General features: G+C 42.7%; 1 protein-coding gene across 3 annotated transcripts in view; it reads left to right on the forward strand.

Moving 5' to 3' along the window:
• Positions 1-25,130, forward strand: part of CACNA1D (calcium voltage-gated channel subunit alpha1 D) — a 459,890-nt gene that overhangs the window by 339,929 nt on the left and 94,831 nt on the right. For 2 of the 3 annotated variants that reach the window (XM_037798311.1, XM_037798296.1), the window contains exons 10-15: positions 12,970-13,057; positions 14,444-14,470; positions 18,020-18,180; positions 19,069-19,294; positions 19,386-19,593; positions 22,391-22,511. In XM_037798311.1, coding sequence (XP_037654239.1) covers positions 12,970-13,057; positions 14,444-14,470; positions 18,020-18,180; positions 19,069-19,294; positions 19,386-19,593; positions 22,391-22,511 — 831 coding nt within the window. Of the gene's footprint in view, positions 1-12,969; positions 13,058-13,344; positions 13,405-14,443; positions 14,471-18,019; positions 18,181-19,068; positions 19,295-19,385; positions 19,594-22,390; positions 22,512-25,130 lie in introns of all 3 variants that reach the window. The other variant, XM_037798303.1, reaches the window with a different exon arrangement.

Consider the following 25,130-nt stretch of genomic DNA (forward strand, 5'->3'; position numbering starts at 1 on the left):
TTTGGGGATTAGATTCATATTTATTAATGTGGCTTTGTAACTGAATAGGGCCAGACAGATTCTGTTTGCCTTGAGAATCCAGGAAGCCTGTTTCTCTGCAAGTTAGAGGACATGGTAAGCCAACTATTCATCTTGTGCTACAGAAGAGGAAATTGTGGTTTCCTTCAGTGTTATTGGGCAAGTATTTGAAGAGCAGGGTCCCTCTTGACCCCTTTACTGCCTTCCACAGGAAACCAAATGCTTAGCTTATCAGGGGCTGGGAAGATCTCAGTTCATCATTTCATAAGTTAAGAAGCATGCGATTCAGTGATGGCTGCTTTGGAGCCCACCCACCCAGTATCCCACACTGTGATACTAGGTACCTTCGAGCACTGTCCTGTGGCAGGCAGGGCCTGATGCTGTCTCAACCACAGGAATTAATTGCCATTGTCAACCGAAGTGTTTCTTTTATCACATACTTATCCCTCAGACATGCTCTTACTCTTCCCTATCTGTACCTCAGGTAAAAATGGAAATTGAAATGCTGCCATGGATTTGACTAAGATGTTTGTGATTTGTTTCAAATCTTGAACAGTTGATAGGAAGGACAGAGAGCATATTTCAAGGGCATGCATCCATTGAGGATCCTGGGAAACTGACTTAGGCCCTGCTTTGTAGAAGATGGCTAAGCAAGTCCCCACTTGTGCAGAGCACCTCAGACACCATGTAGTCACTCATTCATTCAGCAAGGCCTGATGCTAGAAACTAGGAGAAACTTTGACATGGAGAGGTCGTGGTTTGTCCCCTTGGGAGGTTTGCTCCCTTCTAGTGAAAGTCAGGCCTGCACGCAAATACATGCACCACGAGGAGACAGGGACATACGACACGAGGAGACAGACAGAGTGCTGTGGGAGGAGGAAGAGCTGGCTGCAACAATCCAGAAGAGAGCTGTGAGGAGCATTTGTCCTGGGTCTTGAAGGATGGATGGGGCTGAGGTATATCACAATGTAGTAGTAAGAAAATAATGGTGATCCAAGGGAATGGCATGAGCAAGGACCTGGAAGGGGGACACATGCGAGGTCCAGGGTGGAAACCGTGGGTTTGGCTGGAGCATGGAGGGAATGCAGGTCAGGGTAACATGAAGCAGGAAGGTTGGGTGAGGCAAATTTGTGCTTCTCGTAGGCAGTGAAGTGTGGAAGTGGAGACTGAGAGACCCGTGATGGAGGGGATTCTTGACTGAGATGGCCTTTACCTTTCTTCTAGCCTGGACTCTGTGAGTCTGTGCTTCTATGGGAAGTGAATTTTTCTGCTATTTCTGATGTGCATGCAATTGACCCAAACCTGTGTGCTGGTCGGGGGAGCCAGCGGAATATAGGCCTCTCTCTTCTCCTCTCCTTCCGTGCTTCTTCCCAGGCCTCCACCCACTGGTGGTTCAGGGAAGAGGCCCTGAGTTAGCTGGGGGTTCACCAGCTGAGGGTTATGAAGTTTGCTGTTGACTGTTTTTAAATATGAGGTTGTGGTTTATAAATGGGTGTTCAATTGAGTTTCAAACATGGTGGTCTGCCTTCTAGGTGGTTAAACCTAAGAAGAGTGTTTGCACTTCCTCAGCACAGTTCTTTCTTGAGCATTTGAGCCAACCTGAATCCTCTGGCCTTCCACAGAGCTTCTACACTTGCCAGTAGTGTCAGCAAGCCAATTAGGCATGGCTTAGGAGTGTCTGCCCTGCTCTTTTCCTCTTCATTTCCAAACTGCAGCTTTGATACTGACCTTTGAAGCTCCACCAGATCAGACTCACCTCTCCTAAGCCCAGGATGTACTGTATTATGTGTAAACCAGCAAAAGTGTTGTCCCTTCTTCTGAGCAGAGCACCTTTCTTTGTTTAGATGCATCCTGTAGGGAGCTGAAAACATCTTGCAGGTTGATGTCCCTTTATCTCTTTATTGCTCTATCTCTAGAAATAGACAGGTTTCCATGTTCTAGTGTTGCTAACATCAGTTACAAAGTCTGGAATTGTTTTAATGGCCTGAGATTTGAGGAGTAAGAGTTTTCGTAAGACTTGAAGCAGTGTCTTCTAGTAGTTCTGAGGGTTCACTCTTTTATCTTAGCCCAACATTTCATATGTCCTGCCACTGTTTGTAAAGAACCTGATCAGACAATGACAAAATCAATGCCTCTGCCTTTCGGAAAACTTGCCAAGGAAGGAAGACAGAGAAGCGGTGCCTTAGTGTGAGATAGAATAGATAAGCTGGCACTGTAATCAAGGACCAGAAGCATGCTATGGAACCAAGAAGGACACAGTGGATGCCGGTGGCAGTGTATGGGTGGGAATGCAAGGAAGGCATGATTCTCCTACTGGTTTCTGAAAGATGAGCAGCTTTTGGCTTCAAAAGGTGGGAGGGGCTTTTCAGGCTGAGGAAATGGCATGAATGAAGTTCAGGGACTTACGAATGTTCAAAGCATTATTTAGTGATATAACTGAGGAAAGAAATAAAGCTCTTTTAAAAGTCATAGATCTTCAGAATTAAATTTGCAACTGGGGCTCCAAACCCCATAAAGCTGCACTGTATCTTTGGAACATCAGCACTATGATTTCTGCTAAATACAGTGATGTGTGACTCCAAATGATTAACTGGCTTGTTTGATCCAGAATAGCAAATATTTTTTGGTGTACCCTTGTTCTTTATTGAGCTCATTTGGCCAGGTGCTGGAGTTTCCTGTGGTGTGAGGTTCACAGTAAGTGTTCCCTGAGTCATCAGATTTCCAGAACCTTGATGATTAGAGTTTAAATAAAGAATTCTTTGTGCAAGCACGTTGAGATTTAACAGGTTCAAGAAGAGAGCCCCAAGACTTCTCCTGATGAGGAGGTGAACCTCCCTATATGTAGACCTTGGCAGCCCAGGCCTCCTGGTGACAGCAGCACTGTCGGGGTTTCCCTGGAGCCTCCTGTAGCTGCCAGCCCTTTTCTTCTTGTCATAGTCAGAAAACCACAGGGGGAGAGGATTTCACCGAGGACCTTACATGGTCCTTCTCACCAGACAGACAGTTGTTGATAAACCAGCTACACATACCCAGTTAGGCACTCTCAGGCACACCGGGCAGTCCTACGTTTTGTCTTGTATATCTGGGACCTGCCTCTGTGCATCTAATTTAGCAGGAAATAAGGAAATGAAAGTGTGAGTATTGCTGATGCTGGCGGTCTGGTGGTCAGCATTTTCCCCAGCTGTGTAAGATACACCCCAGGTCTGCTTTACTGTATTATCTGGGGCAGGGGGTGTTGTGCTGCCCAGGGATCCTGACTTTATCCACACTGGCTAAGGTTAGTAAATCGACTGATTGCCCTCTTAAGCTGGGTCACTGATATGATTTGAGTAGTTTCCTCCCAGATATGGAGGAATTAAGCAACAGTATGAGAAGCCCTTCCTGATGGCTGAGCCTCTGCCTGGATGAGCAAAGTGGTTATAGGAAGTCACTAATAGCAGTGGATGTCTATACATCCAACCACAGCAGGCAAGGGCTTAGGCTGGATGGCATTTTGATGCCCCTTCTTCAGAATAGACTGTGACTGAGTTTTGTGATTTGGAATTTGGACTTTAGTGTTAGACAGATTACCCAGTGTCCTTAACTGCAAGGCAGAGATAAAGTTATCTTGTGAGATTAAATGTTCCATTACTGGTAGAAGTCATTGTAGCTGTAATAATACTGCTGTTATTGTCATCAGATTTGAGTCAAACTTGACCTAAATAGAATATTTTTTGCAGATTCCACTAGACCTCTAACCAGTCTCAGATTGAGGACACCTTTTAGGGCCACTTCTCTATACTTTGCTGTTCAGAAACTAAAAGATTCTCAAGCATTGATGGAAAGCAAGCCTGTTGACTTCGTCATTTTCGAGCCATGGTAATACAGATTTCTGGCTCTTGAAGTCCATTTCTAGTTTGTGGGTACTTGTCGGAAGACAAATGTCAAATCAGTTCTTGAGGATTAACTCATGTTATCTTTTCTCTCTTCTCTACTAAATGTCACTGCCTGTCTCTGTAGTTCCCAACACTGACAGTATCTTATAATCACCTGGGTATCATGAACACTTACTGCTGCCAGACCCTACCCTTCCAAGACTCTGATTTACTTGATCTGGGTTAGGACTCAGGCATGGCTATTTTTCCTTTAAGCTCCGAAGAGGTGCTAATGTGAAGCCAGGGTTGGGAACTCCTGAGTCCTAATGCTGTTAGCAGTTGACTATCTCAATGTTCCAGACTTTCCCTGAAAGCAGAGAAAAGGAGCAGCAATGAGGTCTCTAACTGAGCTGCCTGGTGGCTGCAGTGACAGGTAGCTCTAGCTTGGTGCATTCAAAAGCTATTTAAAATGTCAGTTCCGTAAATTTGCTGTTAGAAAGCTAGTCTTACCCAATTACTTGAATGGACAAAATTCCCTTGGAAGTTAGTTCCCAAGCATTTGGGAAATTTTCAAAGATAATTTATTTAACATTTTGCTGAGCTTCAAGTTTCTTAAGAAAGCCTGCCAAATAGCATAGTGATTTTTTAGACATGCAGCTGCTTCTGAGTTAACAATGGAGTTTTTCTAGGGCCATTAAAATCTGGGAGCCTAAAATTCTATTTTAAACCCTTCTCATTGTCAGTGATTAGTCTTAAAAAAAAAAAAAAAAGCTCTGAAAATAATGAATAGTTTTACAAGGGAGCTCATTCTGAAATTCTGTCCAGAAAAGCAGGGCAGTTTGACAGCAAGAACTATTAGTGATCAATAATCCCTGCAGGTAGGGATATTTGATGCCCAAAGAAAGGGAAGGAATACCTGAAGCTCCAGCTCTGACCACGAGGAGCGCCTCTCTGTCCACGGGTTCCTCACTGGTTCTGGAGGCTGTGCACACTTCCCTGCCTGGCTCCCACTGGGACGCGGCCTGCCCAGGTCTCAGAGCACAAGGGTGCTGTAGCCACCTCCTCTCTTCTGCATGTGCTGCCTGGATGCCTTTTATGGGGATGTTGGATTTGGGGCTGGGCATAAAACCATTGATGGCATGGCTGTTTGCAAGCAACACAGGGCAATTTGCTGGTCCTGTTTAGAAAGGTTATGTTTTTAAATTTTGATTTATAAAACTGCTTGCATCACAATTAAGTCACCTCAGAGCACAAGTTCAAAACTGAAAATATTCAAATAAAAGCTGTAAAGCAAGCAGCTGCATATGGTACACATGTATCCAGGCCAACTGCCTTCTCTGGAGATGCAGCTGGAAGTGCTACAGCTAGGAAGGCTGGCGGGGAGGACCCAGCGCCAAAGTTGGCAGCCGATGCTTCTTATCGGCTAGTGTTGGGAACGCTTGCCTGCCCTGGGTAGTTTACAAAGGCACTTTCACATCTGTCATCGCCTTAAGCCTCATAAGAGCTGGTGGGAGATGGGTTTAGGGATCATTGCCCCACCAGGGACATGAGAAGGAGCAAGCACTGCAGCCAGGTTTGGGGATTTCCAAATCAGGTTTATTTGTTGTTGTTTTAAAATATGTTTTAATTACAAATATTTGCTCACTATAAATGATTTATGTATTACCAAAGTACATAAAATAAGAAATAAAACTCTCCTCCTCCCCCTTTTCCTTAGAGGGGAAAGACCTGGCAGTTGGGACATATTCTTTCAGGCTTCATTCTGTGCATATGAGAGCATATGATTTTTCATATACAGCATGAATATTGGTTCCCACCCTTAGATGACCCAGCACAGATGGTTCTGCAACTTGCCTTTCACTTAACCATGTGTTACAGATATCTTTCTATGTCTTTTAACAACATTTTGGCTATTTTCAATGAATTCCTACTATAAAAATTGCTGCAATTAACTATATGCTCTATAGCACATAAACCTCAATAGCAGGGTTGTCAGAATTGTGGTTTTACGCTTGTTTGTGTGATTACCTGATTAATGTCTTTCTCTACCATGAGATTATTAGCTCCATGGGGACAGGAACAGGGTCTGCTCCTGCTCTCCATTGTGTCCCTAGCACCTCACACAGTGTTTATCATGCATATGGGCACTCAAAGGCTATTTGTTGAATAAAAGAACATAGACGTTACAATAAAGTGTTTTGTTAGGTCAAAGAGAATACCTGTTTTAGTGAGTGTTACTGCCAAAGTGATACCAGTTTACATTTCCACCAGTAGTGTAAGTGCCCATTTCTCCACACTCTTGCTGACTCCAGTACTCCAGCATTCCTTCTGCTGCCCCATACTGCCTCTGCAGTTCCCATCCCTTCAGTGTATGGTCTGTACTACAAAGATTAGCCAGCTTAGAGTGAGTGATCTGGGAATGCACAGAACTGGAAGGGGGTTAGAGAGCCTAGCATCATGTTGCCCTGACCTAATGATCATAGGAGAGTCACAGTAGTCATGATAACATAAGCAGTTGACAAATGTTGAGTGTGTATACTATGCCTTGTGAAAGCTGAGCACGTTGCTTGTATTATCTTTATTTCTTACAATAGCCCTATGAAGTACAGATCCAACTATTATAAACTTCTTACAGCTGAGGAAACTAAGACTTAACAAATTTAGGTAACCTGTCAAGGTCATCCAGCCAATAAGTGGTAGATGGGGTTAAGACCTCATCTGTCAGAGTCCAGAGCCCATCTTTTTAATCCCCAGTGTTCTGTCCCATAAGCCATATTGGCTAGACTCACACCACCGGTCAGTACCCAGGACTCCTGACTCCCCCCCAAAATGCCCTTTCCTGAATACCCATCTTTGATGGAAGGCCAAATAATGGAAACATTTGTGTCAAGTGAGTTGTTTATTTAGGACAGGTTCTTAAAAAGAACATTTTGTATAATAACTGTATACCATTCGGATCCTGAACTGAAGATTTCTGCTGGGGAAGAAGGCAGTTTTAGGTTTTGTGCATCAGGGCCCATCGATGTGGAGCCTCTTGAGTTCATTTGGGACTTGGCTGTATCTAGCTGTCTGAACTTGCCTTCCTGGTCCCTTGTTTGCATTGCTTTTGCTGTCCTCTACTGTATCATAATGAAATTGCCTGTGTTCACCCTGAAGGGGTTACAGTGGCCGACTTGCTAAAAGAGGATAAGAAGAAAAGGAAGTTTTGCTGCTTTCGCCAACGCAGGGCTAAAGATCACGGTAAATTGCTGAAATTGAGCTTGCTCTTCAGAAGACTCTTTTTCCAAGATCTGTGATGCATTTTCTTTTCACATAGGCATTGTGTGAAATGCATGTGCCAGTGTGATATGTTTGTAAGATGCCTACATTTTAATTTCTTGATTTGTCTGAAACTTGGGCATGTTGTTTTCTTCTTGTCTTTCCCCAAAATGTGTGTTTACCAAGACAGCATAGCAGTCGCTTCTTTGTTTGAATTATACCTTTTAAAGAAACAGCTGAACCAGTTCAGAAAATTTAATTTATTGAGGCATGACTATTCTTAGACTGAAAGGCAAACTTTTTAAATACTTTTCTGCAAATAATGTTTTCTAATCTGAAGTGTTTATAAAGTGCAATTTGCTATTTGATTGATTTCTTTCTCCAGATTACGTTTTTCAAATGGCCTCTTGATCATCCAGTCTCTGGCTGGTTTTCCCAGGAGCATGCTAAGCTAATAGTGGCACTTTCAAGAATGAAGTAAAAAATATACTTCTGCAATACTTTTTGGGCACTTGCCTTTGCTAGGGGACTAAGGAAAGGGTTCATGTGACAAACAGTTATGTTACAAACTATAAAATAATACCAAGAGTTCTGACCCTTGTCAGAAACCCTGGGGTTAGCAGTTAGGACCATTCTCATGCAGGGTGGCTATGCGAACAGCTGGCTCCCTGACTGCCCTGCTGAAGTTACCACTGTGTTTCACCAGCAGCACAAAGCTTTGCCTGTGCACACTGGCACAACCGACCGATTTTCTGCCACCAAATCAGCCCTGGTTGGACGAATCTGGAGAGAGAACCTCTGAAAAGACTCAAACTGCATAGATTCAAAGCCAGCTGCTAAGAGAGCAAAGAAGATGCACTGCACTGTTTACTCTGAAGCAGCATCTGCCACCCGTGAGAATGCTGATCTCAGAGGTTATGGGAATTGGGCTTGGACAGCCCACAGATGGTCTGACTGAAGGTTGTATTCGAGTCCTTGTCTCAGCAGAAGGCCTGAAGTGGAAAGGAGCAGAGAGATTGTCAGATACATGCCCCTCGCCATTCAGAGAGGACAGTGTGGCCTGGAGAAGAGGAGCAGGAGCTTGTCTGAGGTTGGGCAGAGACTTAAGGACAGAGATGGGCTGGCTTATTTAGCCATACTGCTTACAGAGGGTTTATGAAGACTAGCTTCCTGAAAACTTCTACAGGAATAATGGGCTATGTCATGGAAATAAGAAAAATGTTTTTAAAGACTGGCTTAGGAGTACACCATAGGAACATAGTGGTGCTTGCCCCCAGAAGAGAAGAGACCTCTCCTCAGACACATAGATGCCCATGCTCTTGAATTGGGGCTTGGACCTTGTAGCTTTTCAGGAATTCTTTTGGCTTCTCTATTAGCTTTCTGAGATGTGCAGGAAGAGGTAGCAGCCAAATATTTTCAGGAAACTTTGAGTGGGAATGGTCTGTTATTGACTGAAATACCCATCGACTTAAAGAAGGACCTTGAAGCTGCTAGCAAGGATTGTGGCAGGGACCCTTGTTTGGATGTTGCACTACTCGTGTCACTAGGTTCTACGGAAATAGTTATAGTTATTGTCTGAGCATAATTCTTGCTTTAGACACAGAAACCTTGATCTGCCCTTGACCCACCTTCTCTAAGAAGTGTCTGGCCTCTTTACTGTGAGAGTCTGTTACCCTGTGTCAGCCAAGCCTGTCACCACTAGCATACTAAAATTCCTTCAGGGGATGTCTGGAGCCCTTTTGGATTTGGCAGGCATGTTACATCATGGCACTGCTCATGCTTGTCATGAAAATAAGAAAAAAATCACAAAATCTTGATTTCAAATCCTCTGGCTCGTACTAAGACAGCCATGATTCTGCCACTGCTCATTTGTCCAATCTGATATCCCCACTGCTTTGAAGGGAAAAAGTGAGAAGGTTTAGGCTGCAGGGACATGGAGAGAAATGCTAAAAGAAACCCCCAAGTATACAAGAAAGCTTGTCCAATGGAGAACAGAGGACTGAGGCTCATAGAGACCCAGGACGTCTGTGAACAAAGAAGTTGATGTGATAGGTTGCAGGAGGCTGGGGAGCCTTTGGGCTCAGCTTAGCATGTAATAGGCCTTCCCTTTGGGATATCTCGATTACAGGATCCAAGTGTCTGTGGCTGGCTGAGGCCTGCTCCTATGATGCATTCTAGTTCCCAGGATATTCTGCCTAGGCATGGCTTGAAATCAGTTCTCCTGGACAGGCTAATGGACTCCTGGCTTACCCTCCTGCAGGATGGCAGGCAGGAACTTTGCAGTACTTCCTGGTCCCTGCTGTCCTTGAAGAGCTGGTAGAACACAAGGGAAACCCTCTTGAAGCTGGTGATAAAACCAGACAGCTTGCGGGTCAGAAGTTAATGGATCTTGGAGATGATATTGCCTAGCATCTCATTGTACAGGTCAGGTAACTAAGCCCACAGAGGGAAAAAAGGGCTTGTCTCCACAGCACCTGATAATGAAGACTGAGCTTTCCTGACATCTTGTCTAGCGTCTATGACCATATTAGCCTCCATCAGGGAAGGAAGCTGTTCTGAGATTTTGATATGCCTCTTAATGGTAAAAATAATTTTGCCTACTTGAACCCACAGAAAGTCTCATTCACTGTGTGTGTGTGCATGATTGAGAAGTATGTTGTTCTTTGGAGTAAGAATAGAGAAATCTTTGCTTATTGGTGAACAATTGCTCATTGGTGAAAAACTGCTAGCTGTTTCGCTGACCTGAAAAACAATGTATTTCCTTGGTTTGTTTTGTGTGACATTGCCATGATGGCATCCAGGACCAGTACAAGATGCTGAAGAGAAATGACATAACCTACCATCCACATAGAGTACTCCAAATGGGGGCCCAGCCCAGGCTGTCCAGGCAGGCTGTGGCTCTCAGCTACAGTCCATGATGTGCTGGTTGCTGTCTGGTACCATCTCCTTACCAACAGCAGCACACAGGGCCTCTTCTTAGTGCAACACTCTAAGCCTTAGAGTCTACCCTGAGCTCTCCTGCGATCCCAATGCCTGGAATAGATTGCAAAGCACAGGCTCTGAGCCTCCCCGAATTTTTAGCAGGCAAATTGTTGGAGAAATCAGCATCCTATTACAGGTGATAGGCTTATCCTGATTCCACATTCCACCCAGAATCACTGAAAATAGTTTTTAAATTTATAAAACAAAATTTCCCCCACAAAGTCCTAAGATTCCTTGGAATGTGTCAGGGAAAAGGACTTAGAGCTTTTCCGCATGTAGGTGAATTTGTGGAGTCTGAGAGACCGCTCTGCCTATACTGCTGATGAGGCTTTGCCACTTGTCAGCAAATAATACTGAAACCCTGCTGAAGGGGGCAAAGTGGTCACCCTGAATGGGCAGCCATGATGCTGTGGCAACCAGTCAGAAATGCAAAATAATGCCCCCATTTTCAAATAGGCAGTATATAATTTATTTGTTTTAATCAGATCATTTGAAACACTGCCTAGGAATGAAATACAGCAACTAACTGAACAGAAGTCAGCATGAGACATGGCCCCAAAAGTTGAAAAACCACAAAGATTTAGTCTGTTCAAAAGAAATTGCCCTTTTGGAAATAATGACTGATCTTCCAATATGATTAATATTAGAATCATGAATATTAAACTGTTAGAGATGGAAATGACCCTCAAGATTGTGGAGTTAGCACCACCATTTTGTAGACAGGAAACTGAGGCCTGGAGAGAGGTGGGACATTGCCAGGGGAAAGTTAAAACAGAACCAGGGCCTGCAGATTGTCTGTAGTGGCTCTTCCTTGTATCATGCTGCCCTCAACCTCTGGTCCCCTTAGTAATTGTAATAATTAATAAGCACTGAGAAAACCTATAAAGAGAGATGACTCATGGACCTATTTGTAAACGGTCTCCCGCTGTGATTTTCTTTGACCTGTATCTGAAGAGAAGGGTGACCCAGTGAGAAGAACACCTTAACAAGGGACTTCATTGAGTTTTACAATCTTGTAGTCTCTCTGCTGAAGTCAGAGCATGGAGCAGTCATGGAAAAGAGAATTGCATGAGCAGCTTCCTCTTTGTGTGTCTGTGTGTGCATCCTACTGGGGTTTTTTGTTAAAGGTTTTTTCAAATTGGATTGTGGTGTTTTTTGGTTGTTTTTGTCTGTTTGTTTTTTGCATGGAATGGTAAAAAGTGAACCAAGATTTCAAATTGGTGTCTTTTGATTTAGCTAAGGAAAGATAAAAAGGTTACTACATGAGAACACCAACAGTGTAACGTAATTCTGTTATGAGAAGATGAGGTCTTTGCTTTTGAAAGCTTTACCTCAACTTTCCTGGACTTGTCTATTGCTGTCACCCAGGTGGGCACAGTTCCTTGAGTACTCACAAAAGGAAAGGGATATGCTTCTTTAGTATCTTCAGGTCTCTGGACTCCTCCAGTCAGGTCCACTTTCATCCATGTCCTTAATTTTATTGTGTCTCACCGAGCAGAGTCAGCAGCCATGCAGCTATGTAGACAGCTAATTGATTCCAGCACCTTTTACCTCCAAGCCTGGGTTTGGCCTCAAAATCTTCACCATAGTACTTGAGCATCACTACCAGTTTCTTACATATGAAACTTGAAGCATCCTTGCAAAGACCTTCCTATTGACACCACAAGATGCAACTCAGAATTATGCTTCAAGAAAGAGAAATACGTGTGTTTGAGTGACTCACTACCATTTTAATCTTCAGTGACCTCCTCTTCCACCCCTGCAAGCAGAATTAGTTACTCCTTACTCTGTGCTTCTAGAACTCCTTGCACAGATCCCTGAGGTAGCACTTTTGGCAGTTCGTTGAAATCTCTGGGTATTGTGTCTCCCACTGGTCCTCAAGGATAGGTGCAGTACCTTGTTCCTCTTTGTAATTCCATGCCTTCCTCACTGCCTGGTCTCTATACATGTTTGTCATGTGTGTAGGGTTGAGTCAAATAGATGAGAAAAATGTCCCATGCCATATGGTGGCTTTGGGTGGAGGTGGTAGTGGCGGGGGTAGGCATGCCTCAACTTCCAGACCCTAGTAGGCACATTTCCACATTTCCTCCACTTCTCCCGCTCAGAATCCTCCTGTGGAGGAGTGAGACATGCCCAGGGACCCCAGCGGCCCTGGGACTACAGTCAGCTCTGCCTTCTGGTCACTGGTTGGGAGGAAACCTTCCTCTTCCCCTTCTCCTACTCCTAAGACTGTACTTCCTTGGCACTCTAGTGCCAGCTTATTTGCAAATGTCTTCTGCGTATCAGTTTCACGGTCTCAGAGAACATAGACATCAGATAAATTAGTTAAAAATGAGTAAAGTTCTTAGATTTTCCAGAAGATTTTGTGCATGGTACCTTTATATACTCCAGCCACCACTCACAATACCTCTTCTCCTTCAAGGATATTTAAAATAGGAATATATTTATGAAGTATTAATGCTATAGATTTTCTAGAGTATACTTGTTGAGGAAAGCAAAGATGTAGCTGTAACAGATATTTTGGTGGTGCCTCAATCTAAACCTGGAAATCAGGAGGATAAGCCATTGCCAGGCACAGCAACAGGACTCAGTTTGGGCCCTAGACTTCTTTTCTTTGGAAATGTCTGGATTGATAGAATTTTCTTCTGGTGGAGATCTCTGTGGACCTTCTTGGCAGATGTCACAGAAGCAGAAGCTCTGCTACCATGGAGATACCTCCCTTCTCTTCACATACTTCTGCTGGCCAAGGCCCCAGAGGGGGCCTTCCTCCCAGGTTCTCGAGAGTTCTGTATCTGAGCTGCTTCCAGGCATGTCGTGCCTCCAGTGAGCTGTCTAAGGCAGTCTCTTCTCCCCACAGCAAGCATGCCTACCAGTGAGACAGAATCTGTGAACACAGAGAATGTAAGTGGTGAAGGCGAGAACCAAGGCTGCTGTGGAAATCTCTGGTGAGTACAGAGGCCATTTGTTCTCTTTTTTCTTCATATCTTCTTAGAGAAGCAAATGGTGAGAAAGACACCCAAGATTTCCATGGAAATTTGGAGCATGGCCTTGGGCTCAAGATGGGAGGGTGGGCTCTCTCTGGACTCCTCAGCATTCTTTTTCCTATCCCAAGGTACTTGGGCACCCCAGCACTTCACATGCCTTTTTCTAAAAAGTAATCACTCTGCCCTGCTGAGGTGGAGTCTGCTGGAGAGCATACCAGCTAACCCAGCAATTCCCCTGTGTTCACTAGGTGCTGGTGGAGAAGAAGAGGCACTGCCAAGGCCGAGCCCTCGGGTTGTCGGCGGTGGGGGTAAAAGGCCTGATTCTCCTTAAAGTGTGGTTTTGGCATCAGTGCTTTTGAATGGCACCGCTGCTGACTAGAATGCGCTGCATATTTGTTTTCTTTCACTAATGGGATTTTCCAACCTCATACATAGTGGTTGGATAGTGAAGCCCTGCCCTCCTCTGCTCACGGCTCTTCTTCGGAGTGCTGCACCACCCTCTCCTGACAAAGGAGGACACCATCACATTAACACCCATTGGCTTTTTTGTAGATAATCTGGACTGCACTGGCAGGGGAATCTGGTATGGAATGTGCCTAGTGCTGCCTGCTTTGGGGGAGCCCCTGGGTAGTTTTATTTTGTTTTATTTTGTTTGCTTCCTGCTGATATCCTTTAGGTCTTAACTCTATATATAAAGCCCAGATGTAGTTGTCAAGAGAATTTTATTTTCTCCTTGGCAAAGTTTCATAAAAATCATGTGTTATGAGCAGGATACTCAACAGTTTACAAAGTGATTTTGCCTCCATGCTCTCGCTTGGCCCTCCCTACAACAGTTGTCAAGTGAGCATGGAATGAGTTTGTTTTCCCTATTTTATAGACGACAACACTGAGGCTCAAAAAAGTGTACTGCTTGCATATGCTCACTCAGGTAGTGATAACCGGGCTAGGATTTTAACTGGCTTTTCTCACTCCTAGTCCAGGGTTCCTTTTGCTATAGTAGCAACAGATGCTGTTGTTGAGATGAGTGGCTGAGTTATGCGCAGGACAGACCCTGCTGGTTAGAGTTTGGGGAATATGGGGTGCTGGTAAAGAGCCCTTGGCATCACCCCTGGTTGCCAGGGCCCCTCAGGGTCTTTTCTTGTCTGGGCCCTCAAGAGTGCTCAGCCTGGCCTGCCTGGCCCTGGCAGCCCCTCGCCTTCTGCTCCTCTCGTAACCCAGCCAGCCTGCTGCGGTAACCTGGGGATGCTAAGTCCAAGCTTCTGTGCATGGATTTTATGATAGCTGCAGTGTTGAAGGAGATTATGTTCAAGCCTTCCTAATGGGAATCTCTTTTTGTTTTTCTTTCAGTCAAGCCATCTCAAAATCCAAACTCAGGTAAGTATTTTCCTGTTTTCTCTTTGGCCTGTGTGTGTGTTTTTTTCCCTTCTAACTTCTGAATTATAGGTAGAATTGTTCTGTCTTGATTTTTACTATATGGGTTGTAATATTGATATTACAGATTAGTCTATCCATTAAACATTAAGCACCTGCCTTGGGGAGCAGATGCTGAAGATCCACCCCCAAAACAAACAAATCAACAAAACACAGAAATGAGCAATTGTGTCTGCCTACCAATCAACCCTTCATATGTCCTCTCAGAGTCATTTCTCTAAGAAAGATACTTCTTGCCACTTTTCTGCTGAAAAGCTTTCCATAGGAGAGGGTACGAGAGGTTTTGGGGGGTGTACTGGTAGTTCTGGTTCTTGACCTAGGTGGGTACAGGTTCTTGTTAAAGTTGTTAAAATCTCATTAATCCCAATGCCAATGATTTGTGTGCTTTTCCATATAACTGTTTTTGATTAAAAATAGCACATGGCCACCATATACAAGAATTAACTTGAATTGGACATATCAATTGGACTATCAAAATTCTAGTAGAAAACATAGGGGGGAAATCTTTGTGACTGTGGGTTAGGCAAAGATTTCTTTGATACAACATCAAAACCCTATCCATAACAGAAAACATTGATAGATTAGATTTCAACAAAATGTAAGCTTATACTCTTTGAAAGATATTGTTAAGAAAAGAAAGAGACAAGCCACAGACTGGGAGAAAGATATTTATAAAACACTTATTTTGATAAAGGACTGGTATCCAGAATATGTAAAGAATAATATATAAAGACTAGTGTAAAAAAGAAGAAAAATCAACAACATGGACAAATAGACAAAAGATTTGAACAGGCATATCATGAAAGAAGAGACACAGATGATAAATAAGCACATGAAAAGATGCTTAATACCATGGTCATTAGGGAAAGGCAAATTAAAATTATAAATGAGATTCCTTTATACACCTTTTAGAATTTATCAGATTTAAAAATCTGACAATACAGAATACAGAACAGCAAGAATACTCATACATTGCTGGTGAAATGTCAAATGACAACGTTTTTTTAAAAACAGTTTGGCAATTTCTTATAAAGTTAGATATATGTTTACCATATGACCAAGCAATCCCTCTTCTTAAGGTATTTATCTAAGAGAAATGGATACATATGCCTATACAAAAAAATCCTTTATGTGATTGTTTCTAGCAGCTTTATTCATAATTGCCCAAAACTGGAAATGACTCAAATGGCCATCAGATGATGAATGGTTAAACAAACTGTGGTGCATTCACCCCAGGGAATACAACTCAGCAATAAAAAGGAACAGACGACTGATACAAGCGGCCGTGTAGTGAATCTCAAAATTATTTTGCTAAATGAAAGAATCCTGTCTCAAAAGGCTGCATGTTGTATGATTCCATCTGTGTGACATTTTGGAAAAAAACAAAACGATAGGAACAGAAAACGATAGGATCAGTAGTTGTCAGGAGCTGAGGGTGAGGAGAATGGATTAACTACAAAGGGTCATCAAAGAACCATTTTGAGTGATGGAAATATTCTGTATCTTGATTGGGGTTTGTGGTTACACAACAATATACCTAAAAAGGGTGAATTTTGCTGTATGTAAATTGTATCTCAATAATCCTGACTTAAAAAATTAAAAATTTTTCCATGATTCCCCCTTGCCAGAGGATATATAAATTATTTCTTATTTTGGCCCCTGCCTTACCCTCTGGCCTCATCTTTTGATACTCTCCCATACTCCCCATTTAGTAGCTATACTGGACTGCTCTCAGTTTTCAGACATACCACATACTCTATTTCTTCCCACCTCAGTGCCTCTGGCCATGCAGTCTCCTCTGGACAGAGTGTCCTTCACTCTTCCCCCAGGTAACCCTCACTCAACTATGAAGATCCAGTCCAAGTGTCAGCTTTTCTGAGGAGCCTCCCCTCACTCTTCAAAGAGCATTTGTGGCTCCCTTGTCTTTGCTCCTATACCCAGCACCTGGGTACAGGTATTTGTAATTGTTGATTTGCCATAACCCTGTACACTTTCCAGGGACAGGGACCATGGGACCATGCCTTCTTCATCTCCATATGCCCAGTGCGTGGCACAGGGCCTGGCATAAAGTCAGTGCCTAGAAACACTGGTCTCAAGAAAGAACAGGCCTGGCAACACGGGTACTTGAAACCATGTGAGTGGCAAGATGGGGAGCGCTGCAGGATTCAGGGGCTGGGACAATGAGGCCTCTTGGATTTGGGAGACACATGTGACTTGTCACTGCAGCACCCCCAAGACTGAGTCTTGTTCCAGCCACCTTGCTTGTGTGTGCTGAATCATGCATCACAGGAAAAAACCAGCTTCGAGTGAGACAGAGCCTTCAGTGTCCTCAGTATAGAATTTTTCCGTGATGATCATCATGTTTCTGGCTGCTGTTACCATTGGAAATCACAGAACACGAGCAGTCACAAAACGCGTCTTACTTATTCCAGATCTTGGTGAAGAGTTAGCAGAATTCTTTCTTTGCATGATTTCTGGGTTACAGTTTTGCAATTTTTTTTTTAGCATAGCAACTCAGCTGAGTCAGCAAGGGCTGCAGCTTGGATACAGCCTGGATATTCATTTTGACTCAGGCCCATTCCCATCAGTGAGCACAGTCTGGAGAGTACTGACATCACAACTCAGTTGGCCCTTCCCTGGGGTCCAGGGCACTGAGCACAGCTCATGGCACACTTCACCAAACCATCCCCTTGTGGCAGGGAACATTTTCCACAAGAGACAGGCTAAGGGAAGGAATATTTTCCCTAATTACAAACAGGAACTAGAAGTGGGTGGAGGACATGTTACTTGTCTGTTTGACTCAGCTCATTATATTTTTATGAAAACACGATTCAATATTGGCTCTTTTCCTAAAGTTATATTTTGAGCATCACTAGTTAGAAAGGGCACCTGATGACTCAGTATGAAGACGCATGTCCTACTCAGCTTTGACAACTGCCAGGCTCCAGAGGAACTCCAAAGATTTAAGAATGGATTGAAAGGTGCCCTAAAAGGAAAAGTGGTTTTGGAGCACTTTGCTGCCTGATAAATTCTTTGTGATGATTAAGATGCTGGGAGAGATGTATATAGTAAGCTAAATGACACTCTGCACCAACAGCACAAACAGAGCCATGTCCCATATGGTGGGTATATGAACTGCATATGTGTGCGAGTGCAGCTTTGTGTCTGCATATGGATCGATAAATATGTAGGTTTTCCTAACCCATTTCATGGTTGCATATGACACATTCTAGAGTTTTCTAAGGCCAGAGAGGTAATTGATAGCATAATCAATTCCATGTATTATACTTTTAAAGGTTGGATTTTATGACTAACACAATTTTATATTATGAGCTCTGTTAATTTCTATGCCATTTGTTCTCTTCTTTCCTTCCTGCATTTCTACCCCAATCTAGATCTCCAGAGTGAAAGCCAAATTATTTCTCAGTAATGTTTATTGGACATTAGATGCTATACAAGTGATCCAGCGGGTAATGTTTGCTTCTCTTTCAGCCGACGTTGGCGTCGCTGGAATCGATTTAATCGCAGAAGATGTAGGGCTGCGGTGAAGTCTGTCACGTTTTATTGGCTGGTTATTGTCCTGGTATTTCTCAACACATTAACCATTTCCTCTGAGCACTACAACCAGCCTGACTGGTTGACGCAAATTCAAGGTACAAGTAGAAGCTCTTCTCTTTTGTTATGAATTAGAGATTCCTAAGGCCGTCCAACTGCAGTTTAGTCTTATGTGAGCAATGTTTAATAAAGTATAGGAGCATTTGTGCTGAAGACTGACTTGAAAGAAAATAGGAACTGTCCAAACACTGGTGGTTCCCTCCCTGTGTACCTGGAGGTAAACTCCTTGAAGCTGTTTAATGCCAACACACCTCACTATCCTAATCCTGTGACAACCTAAGATCAAGAAATCTTGGAGTTGGAAGGGGCTTCATATCCTTCCTCCCTGACCCCATGGGAAGGTTTATTCTCTCCTATTGTATACTTGGAAAATGATTGTTGTTTCCCTGCCTTAAAAACCTTATCAATGGGCAGGAGAAACTCCTCTCCCAAGACAGCCCATTCTGGGATTAACAGTTTTGCATCCTTACATCAAGTCAAATCTGTTTCCTTCTAACTCTCCGGCTGCTTGGTGGTGTTTTCTGCTGTTAAAAAATGATATCGGTAGGCAGCTGTTTATTGTATCGTAGTGCTGTCGGCAAGAACAGACAGGTCTTTTTTTATGTGATTAGAGCACAAAATATATGATGGTCTAAATGCAGAATCATAGACATTTAGGCCTGGAAAGCTTCAGAGATTAGGCAGCCAACCTCCCCTCCCCATTTTATAGTCAGTGAAACTGAGGCCCAGAGAAATCAAGTAACTTCTCCAGGGTCACACATCCAGGTAGTAGTGGAAGCAGGACTAGAACAGGTATGCTTGAGAAGGTGGTGTATCCTGCAGGAACTGATGAAGAAGAAAGTACGAGGAGGTGTGAGGACAAACAAGAAGTCTGAGTGTCACCCACAATGAGATCCCAAGGATGTGTGCCCTCTTTGTCTTTCCAGATATCGCTAACAAAGTCCTCTTGGCTCTATTTACCTGCGAGATGCTGGTAAAAATGTACAGCTTGGGTCTCCAGGCATATTTCGTCTCTCTTTTTAATCGGTTTGATTGCTTCGTGGTATGTGGTGGAATTACTGAAACAATCTTAGTGGAACTGGAAATCATGTCTCCCCTGGGGATCTCTGTGTTTCGGTGTGTGCGCCTCCTACGAATTTTCAAAGTGACCAGGTAAAGAAGGTGGTGGTCAGCTGGTCAAGATGGGTTCTGTGCTCTGTCTTCTTGGGATGTTCTGTGCTCACACCCTCATTTTGATTTGTAGGCACTGGACTTCCCTGAGCAACTTAGTGGCATCCTTGTTGAACTCCATGAAGTCCATTGCTTCACTGCTGCTTCTGCTTTTTCTCTTTATTATCATCTTTTCCTTGCTTGGGATGCAGCTGTTTGGCGGCAAGTTTAATTTTGATGAAACGCAAACCAAGCGGAGCACCTTTGACAATTTCCCTCAAGCACTTTTAACAGTATTCCAGGTGAGTCTCCCCTTCTCCCTCTCCCTGAAAATCTCATTGTGAGCAGCAGCTAAAATTTCTATACTTCCTGTCTTTTAACAATTTGGTAAGGAAAAAAATCAATTTTTATTGGTCATCTCTGCCTAATACTAGTGTGGTAAATTTTGTGCAATTTAAGTTATTCCTTTTGCATTATTTTCTAGTTAACTTTGTGATGTGATTTCATTAGTTCAACTCTCTTTTTCTCTGTTTTTTTTTTTTTTTTTAGAGACCACTAGACATATAACAAAGCAGTAAATCAACTTTTGTTTGGTTTTGAGATTTCTGAGGTTCCTGTGAGATAGGCTCTAAAATTCTCTTCTTATTCTTTCCTAATATCTAATTGCAGGCAAGTTTTGTAATCCTGGTTATAGCTGATTTATGCAAAGAAGTGAATTCTAAAGCCCTAGTGCTTTGGTGTATAGGCATAGGAATCTGGGTAATGAGTTGCACAGCCTCTGTTGTTCCTTTATGTTCTCTCTGCTTTGATGTAAGGAGGACCCTCAGAGACTCTGAGGACACTTGTGCTAATGGAGCTTTGCTGGCCCTGGGCTGAAGAGGGAGCCACAGTGTCTTAGAGCTGCACAGAGCAGCGTTGTTCTCCCCACCACACCTGCCTCTAAGCTTAGGTGTTCTTACCCTTCGTCCTCTAAGCTTAGGTGTTATTACCCTTTGTCCTATGTTGTGATCTGAACCCCCTCCTTGGGTAGAGTGGGACAGATGAGTTTAAAAGAGCCATCTACCTTTGTCACATGCCACAGTGTCAGCAAGCATCAGAGTCCTGCTGGAGAGGCAGGACGGCGTAGTGGGAAAGACAATGAACTTTGGGTTCTGTGATAGCTCTTTCTATCTTCAGTTCTATGATGTTGAATGAGTCACTGATCCTTTTCTTGGAAAAACAGGAGACTAAAGGAAATGAAATCTAAGATTCATTGGCCACTCATCAGTTATTCTTTTTTTCTGATCTGATTTCTTTCAGAGAAACCATTCATTCATTCATTTATTCATTCATTGATAGTACATGCCTCTAGTAACAAAATTCAAATGTTACAGAAGGATATAAAGTGACAAATAAATCTCCCCTCTCACCCAGCTACTCATTTCTTGTTTTAGGAAACAATCACCAAAAAAGTTTCTTGTGTATTTGCTCCTATATATAAATCAACCTACCTACCTATAAGATGAATTTATACAAATGGTAGCTCATTCTACATACTGTTTTGTGTTTTGCTTTTATCACTTGAAGTGTTATTAAAAGCCTTCTTTATTGGTCCATAAAAATTTGCCTCTTCCTTTTAAGGGCTGCATAAATTCTGGGGTGTGAATGTGCCATAATTCATGTACCCAGTCTCCTACTGATGAATACTTGGGTCATGTCCAGGTTAGTGCTCATATTAAGAAGGCTGCAGTGGGGGACCTGGAATGAACATCACATGGTCCATGTGTGAGAGTAGAGCTATATGATAAATTCCCAGAAGTGAAATTGTGGATTTAAGGGGTATGTCCATTTTAAACTTAGATACCATTGCCAAAGTACTCTATCTTTAGGGTTGTATTAATATATACTTCACCCCCAATGTGGAAGATGCCTATTGCCTCACTCCCTTTCCTCCACAGTGGGTTTTTCAACTTTTGATTGTTGCATGTCTGATAAGTGAAAATGGTATCTTATAGTTTCTATTGGTATTTCTCTTATCAGGATTGAAGTTGGATGTCTTTTCATATAGCTAAGAGTCATTTATAATTCCTCTTCTGTGAATTGCTTTATCTTTTCAGATTATTTGCTCATTTTTCTGTTTGGTTACAATCTGTGACAGTTTAAATTTTTAAAATATCTAGGCCAGACTGAAGATAAAGTAGCTCTCTCTCTGGAAGATAGAGCGCTTTTATATTGCTGTCCATGTTCATCTGATTCTATTTCATGATAGTTTGAATTATTCAGTATCATCAGTAAGGAAGATGAAATGTGATATGTCAAGTGGTGGTAGTATCTATTCATGAGATAGTTTGTAAATCTACATGAGGCATTTGGAATTCCCTGCTTCTAACCTCCTAGATGTAATTCTCTATTTCCACAATTCATTAACTATGTGGAATACTAGGTAACAGTTTAAAAGAATGAGATGAACCTACTGACATATTCTCCAGCGTAAATTATTAAATGAAACAAGTTACTGAAAATCCATATAATCTAGTACCCTTTATGTTTAAAAAGTCAGAGGCTACCATATTGTCTGTTTGCTCTGGGTGTGTATATATGTGAATAGATGCCTTGATAAAGATCCTGAGAGAGATACAGCAACAGCATGCTCTCTGGGGAAGGGACTAAAAGTGGGTGAATGACACATATGTCCAAGGTACACAAGGATATAAGTCTTATATGTAATGATATATTTTTTCATGCGAAGAATTAACTCATGTATTTGTGTACTTAAAAATAATGTTTTGAAGCTTTCAGCATAGCAGACAACATGAAGCTTTTGGTATTTTCTTTGTTCAAGGTTAACATTTTACAAGTCTGATTTCCTCCCACTCACCCAGCACTGCCACAGAGCTTTGGTATAGAAAGCATTCCAGAGCAAAATAAAATGAAATAAATCCTCAAAAATAATAATATTGTTTTGAAAACTCTGTGGAATAACAGATGGATTTGTTCAGTGCACAATGGACTGTAAAACATAGCTTAAACCAGATTTAGCAGCTGCCAAGAAACCCTGGGACAGCAACTGAGTCTTGTGACACTGCCACCTGCCAAGTGATTGCAGTTTTGGCTTCTTAGATTCTGACAGGTGAAGACTGGAATGCTGTGATGTATGATGGCATTATGGCCTACGGCGGTCCATCCTCTTCAGGAATGATCGTCTGCATCTACTTCATCATCCTCTTCATCTGTGGTAACTGTATCCTTCCAGCTGGCCAGGGATTTGTTCTTGTTTTCTTTTGTTTTTCTTTCTCTGAAGTTCCCTGGAGTGCTGGTGGTAGTAACCATTGTGGTGGGGAGGTGAATGCTCTAGCCTTCTTAGCTCACTATCTGCTCTCCTTCGGCGTTGCTGGGGGGATGGTATCATGTAAGCACAGTTCCAGTTAGGTTTTGAGGAATGAAAGCTGGTTAAGTGAGAGCAGGATGGGGAGAAAGCATGAGACTGCTCACGTGCTGGGCCAGTGGTCATCCAGCTCAGTGGTGCGACTCCTGTGCGGGCCCAAAGGGATAGCTTAGGGCAATAGCAGATTGTTCTCCTTGTCATCATCCTTAGGAGGTTAAGCGTACCTCTGTGTCTTCTTAAGACCCTTCATAACTGCCATGGAGCCATCCTCAGTGGATTGACCTAAGCTTCCCTGAAACTAATTGTTCTTGGCTGATCTGTACATCTTTGGGGTCATGTCCATTGGCTAGCTGCCATGTCACACTTAGTAACTTTTCGCTGACTTGTTCTACCCCTTTTCCCTGCCAAGAGTTACCTTCTAATTCTAGACTTCTAAAATTGGCCCTCAGGTCTCTATTAACCTCAGTCAGACTCTTTATGATCCTGTAACTTTTGTGTGAGTCTGTTTCATCTCTGTCCCTATCCTCAATGCCTAGCACAGGACCTGGCATACAAAGCCCCTCAGTATTGTGTGGTGAATGAGTGATTGTACAAATATATAAGTACCACCTAAGTCTTCACCCTCCCATTTTAAAGAATCCTAATCTGGATGCTTCTCCTCAGGAATCCCAGATTTAGTTGTTTTCCTCTTAATCTTCTTTTGGTCTTGAATTTTCTCGGTGTGGAAACCCCAGTGCAAACCTGCTCTGGTTTTCTGAAAGGACAATGCTGTGCATTAGAAGGCATTCTGTGGAAACGCCTATCTCAACATACATAAATCCTACTAGTCCCTCATCTCAGCTCTACTGTCCTCTCCTCCAGGGAGCCACCAGTGCCCTGTCTCCTGCCCAAAGAGGAGCTCTTCCACCTCTGAGTACCCATCAGACTTTATGTCTTTAACCACATGTAAGTTCAGTCGTGTACTGAAGTAAGAGGTGAGCACTTCTTGGTTACCCTAACTAGATGATAAGCTTCTTGAGTCAGGAATCTTTTGTTTTTCTTCTTCATATCATTCATGGCTTACATGAAAATAAGAATCTTCCACATAGTCAGCCCTTGGTATGACTTTGTTAAGTCAATAGTCAGTATTTTCTTTTTACTCCTTTCCCCATGACTGACTCTCTTGGCCACAGCAGAGTATCCCCTGTCCATTTTCTATCCTATTATATATTGTGTTTTCTTTGTAGCACATATCACTAACTGAAAAACTTAAATAGTTGATAATGTTCTGTCTCTCCCACTTGGAAGGGTTGTTTCTTGGAAGCTGGAACTCTAGTCTGTTATGTTTCCTCCCATCTCCCCAGTACCCAGAATAGTATCTGGCACATTGGATGTGCTTGGTAGATCTTTTTGAATGAATTCCAGACCATACCACTGTTTAGGAAGGTCTGGGTAATGCCTCTAAATGCAGATGATAGGTATTTACTTCTTCTTGAAAACCATCTGTTACAAGCTTTGAAGATTTTCCTGTGGTTTGTTACTCTGGATTTGCTTTCCATCATCCAAAACAGTTTAGTGTTATTGAAAAGCAAGACATGATATTATTTCTTCATTGGGGTCATTGATGAGACTACTTAGTAAAGTTAGTCCCTGCACTGATCCCTTACGTAAGTCACAATTTCCCCGTGTCCATCCAGAGGTGTGCTCGTGTTACCAGGCCTTTTCCCAGCTCAGGAAAAATTGCTTCTCCAGGCTCATAGCAGCTCCATTTAAAAAATAGTCTAGTGTATCAAAGGTGTTTTGAAAGCCTAAATATAATTCTCTCATGTTTCTATCCTCTTTAAAGACTTGAATAGATTAGTCAAGCACAATATTCCCTCTCAGATATTTCATCATCAGTCGCTTGTTAGGTTGTGTCTGTTTATGTGCTCAGCAATCCCGCCTGAGGTTTCTGATTGCAGAGGGCATGTGGGACAGTGGTGTCTCTCCTGTCTCAGGGTCCCTGGGCTCCTGGCAGTCTTGTGTGCAGACGGCAGTGCATCTGCCAAAGACAAACCGAAGTCAGAGAAGGGGTCATCTTGACGGGCTGCCCTCTGATTCCTGTCCTTCTCAGAAATGTAGTTAACTGCTGGTGGAGTAGAAATAAGCATCTTGTGATTTGGGAATCTCATTCAGAATACTTAAAAAAAAAAAAAAAAAAAAACAATTAAAGGAAACCACACATACAACTTTAGTTAAAGCCAAAAAACTTGATAACCAACTTGTTCAATCACCTAACTCTTGACTATTTTCAAAAACAAAATTCAACCACAACAGTCAAAGATTTAGCCCCAGTGGAAATATTCAAAAGAATAGACGATTATCTGGCATACTATAATTAGGCGCACTATAGATGGTCGGTATATGTTTGTGAAGTGAATGGATAAATGAGTTACCTGCAGACTCTGAAGGGCATTTCAAAGGAGAATGCCTCCAACTATCTTGTGCAATATAAAG

This window comes from Choloepus didactylus, chromosome 1 (genome assembly GCF_015220235.1).
Source record: "Choloepus didactylus isolate mChoDid1 chromosome 1, mChoDid1.pri, whole genome shotgun sequence".
Classification (NCBI taxonomy): domain Eukaryota; kingdom Metazoa; phylum Chordata; class Mammalia; order Pilosa; family Megalonychidae; genus Choloepus; species Choloepus didactylus.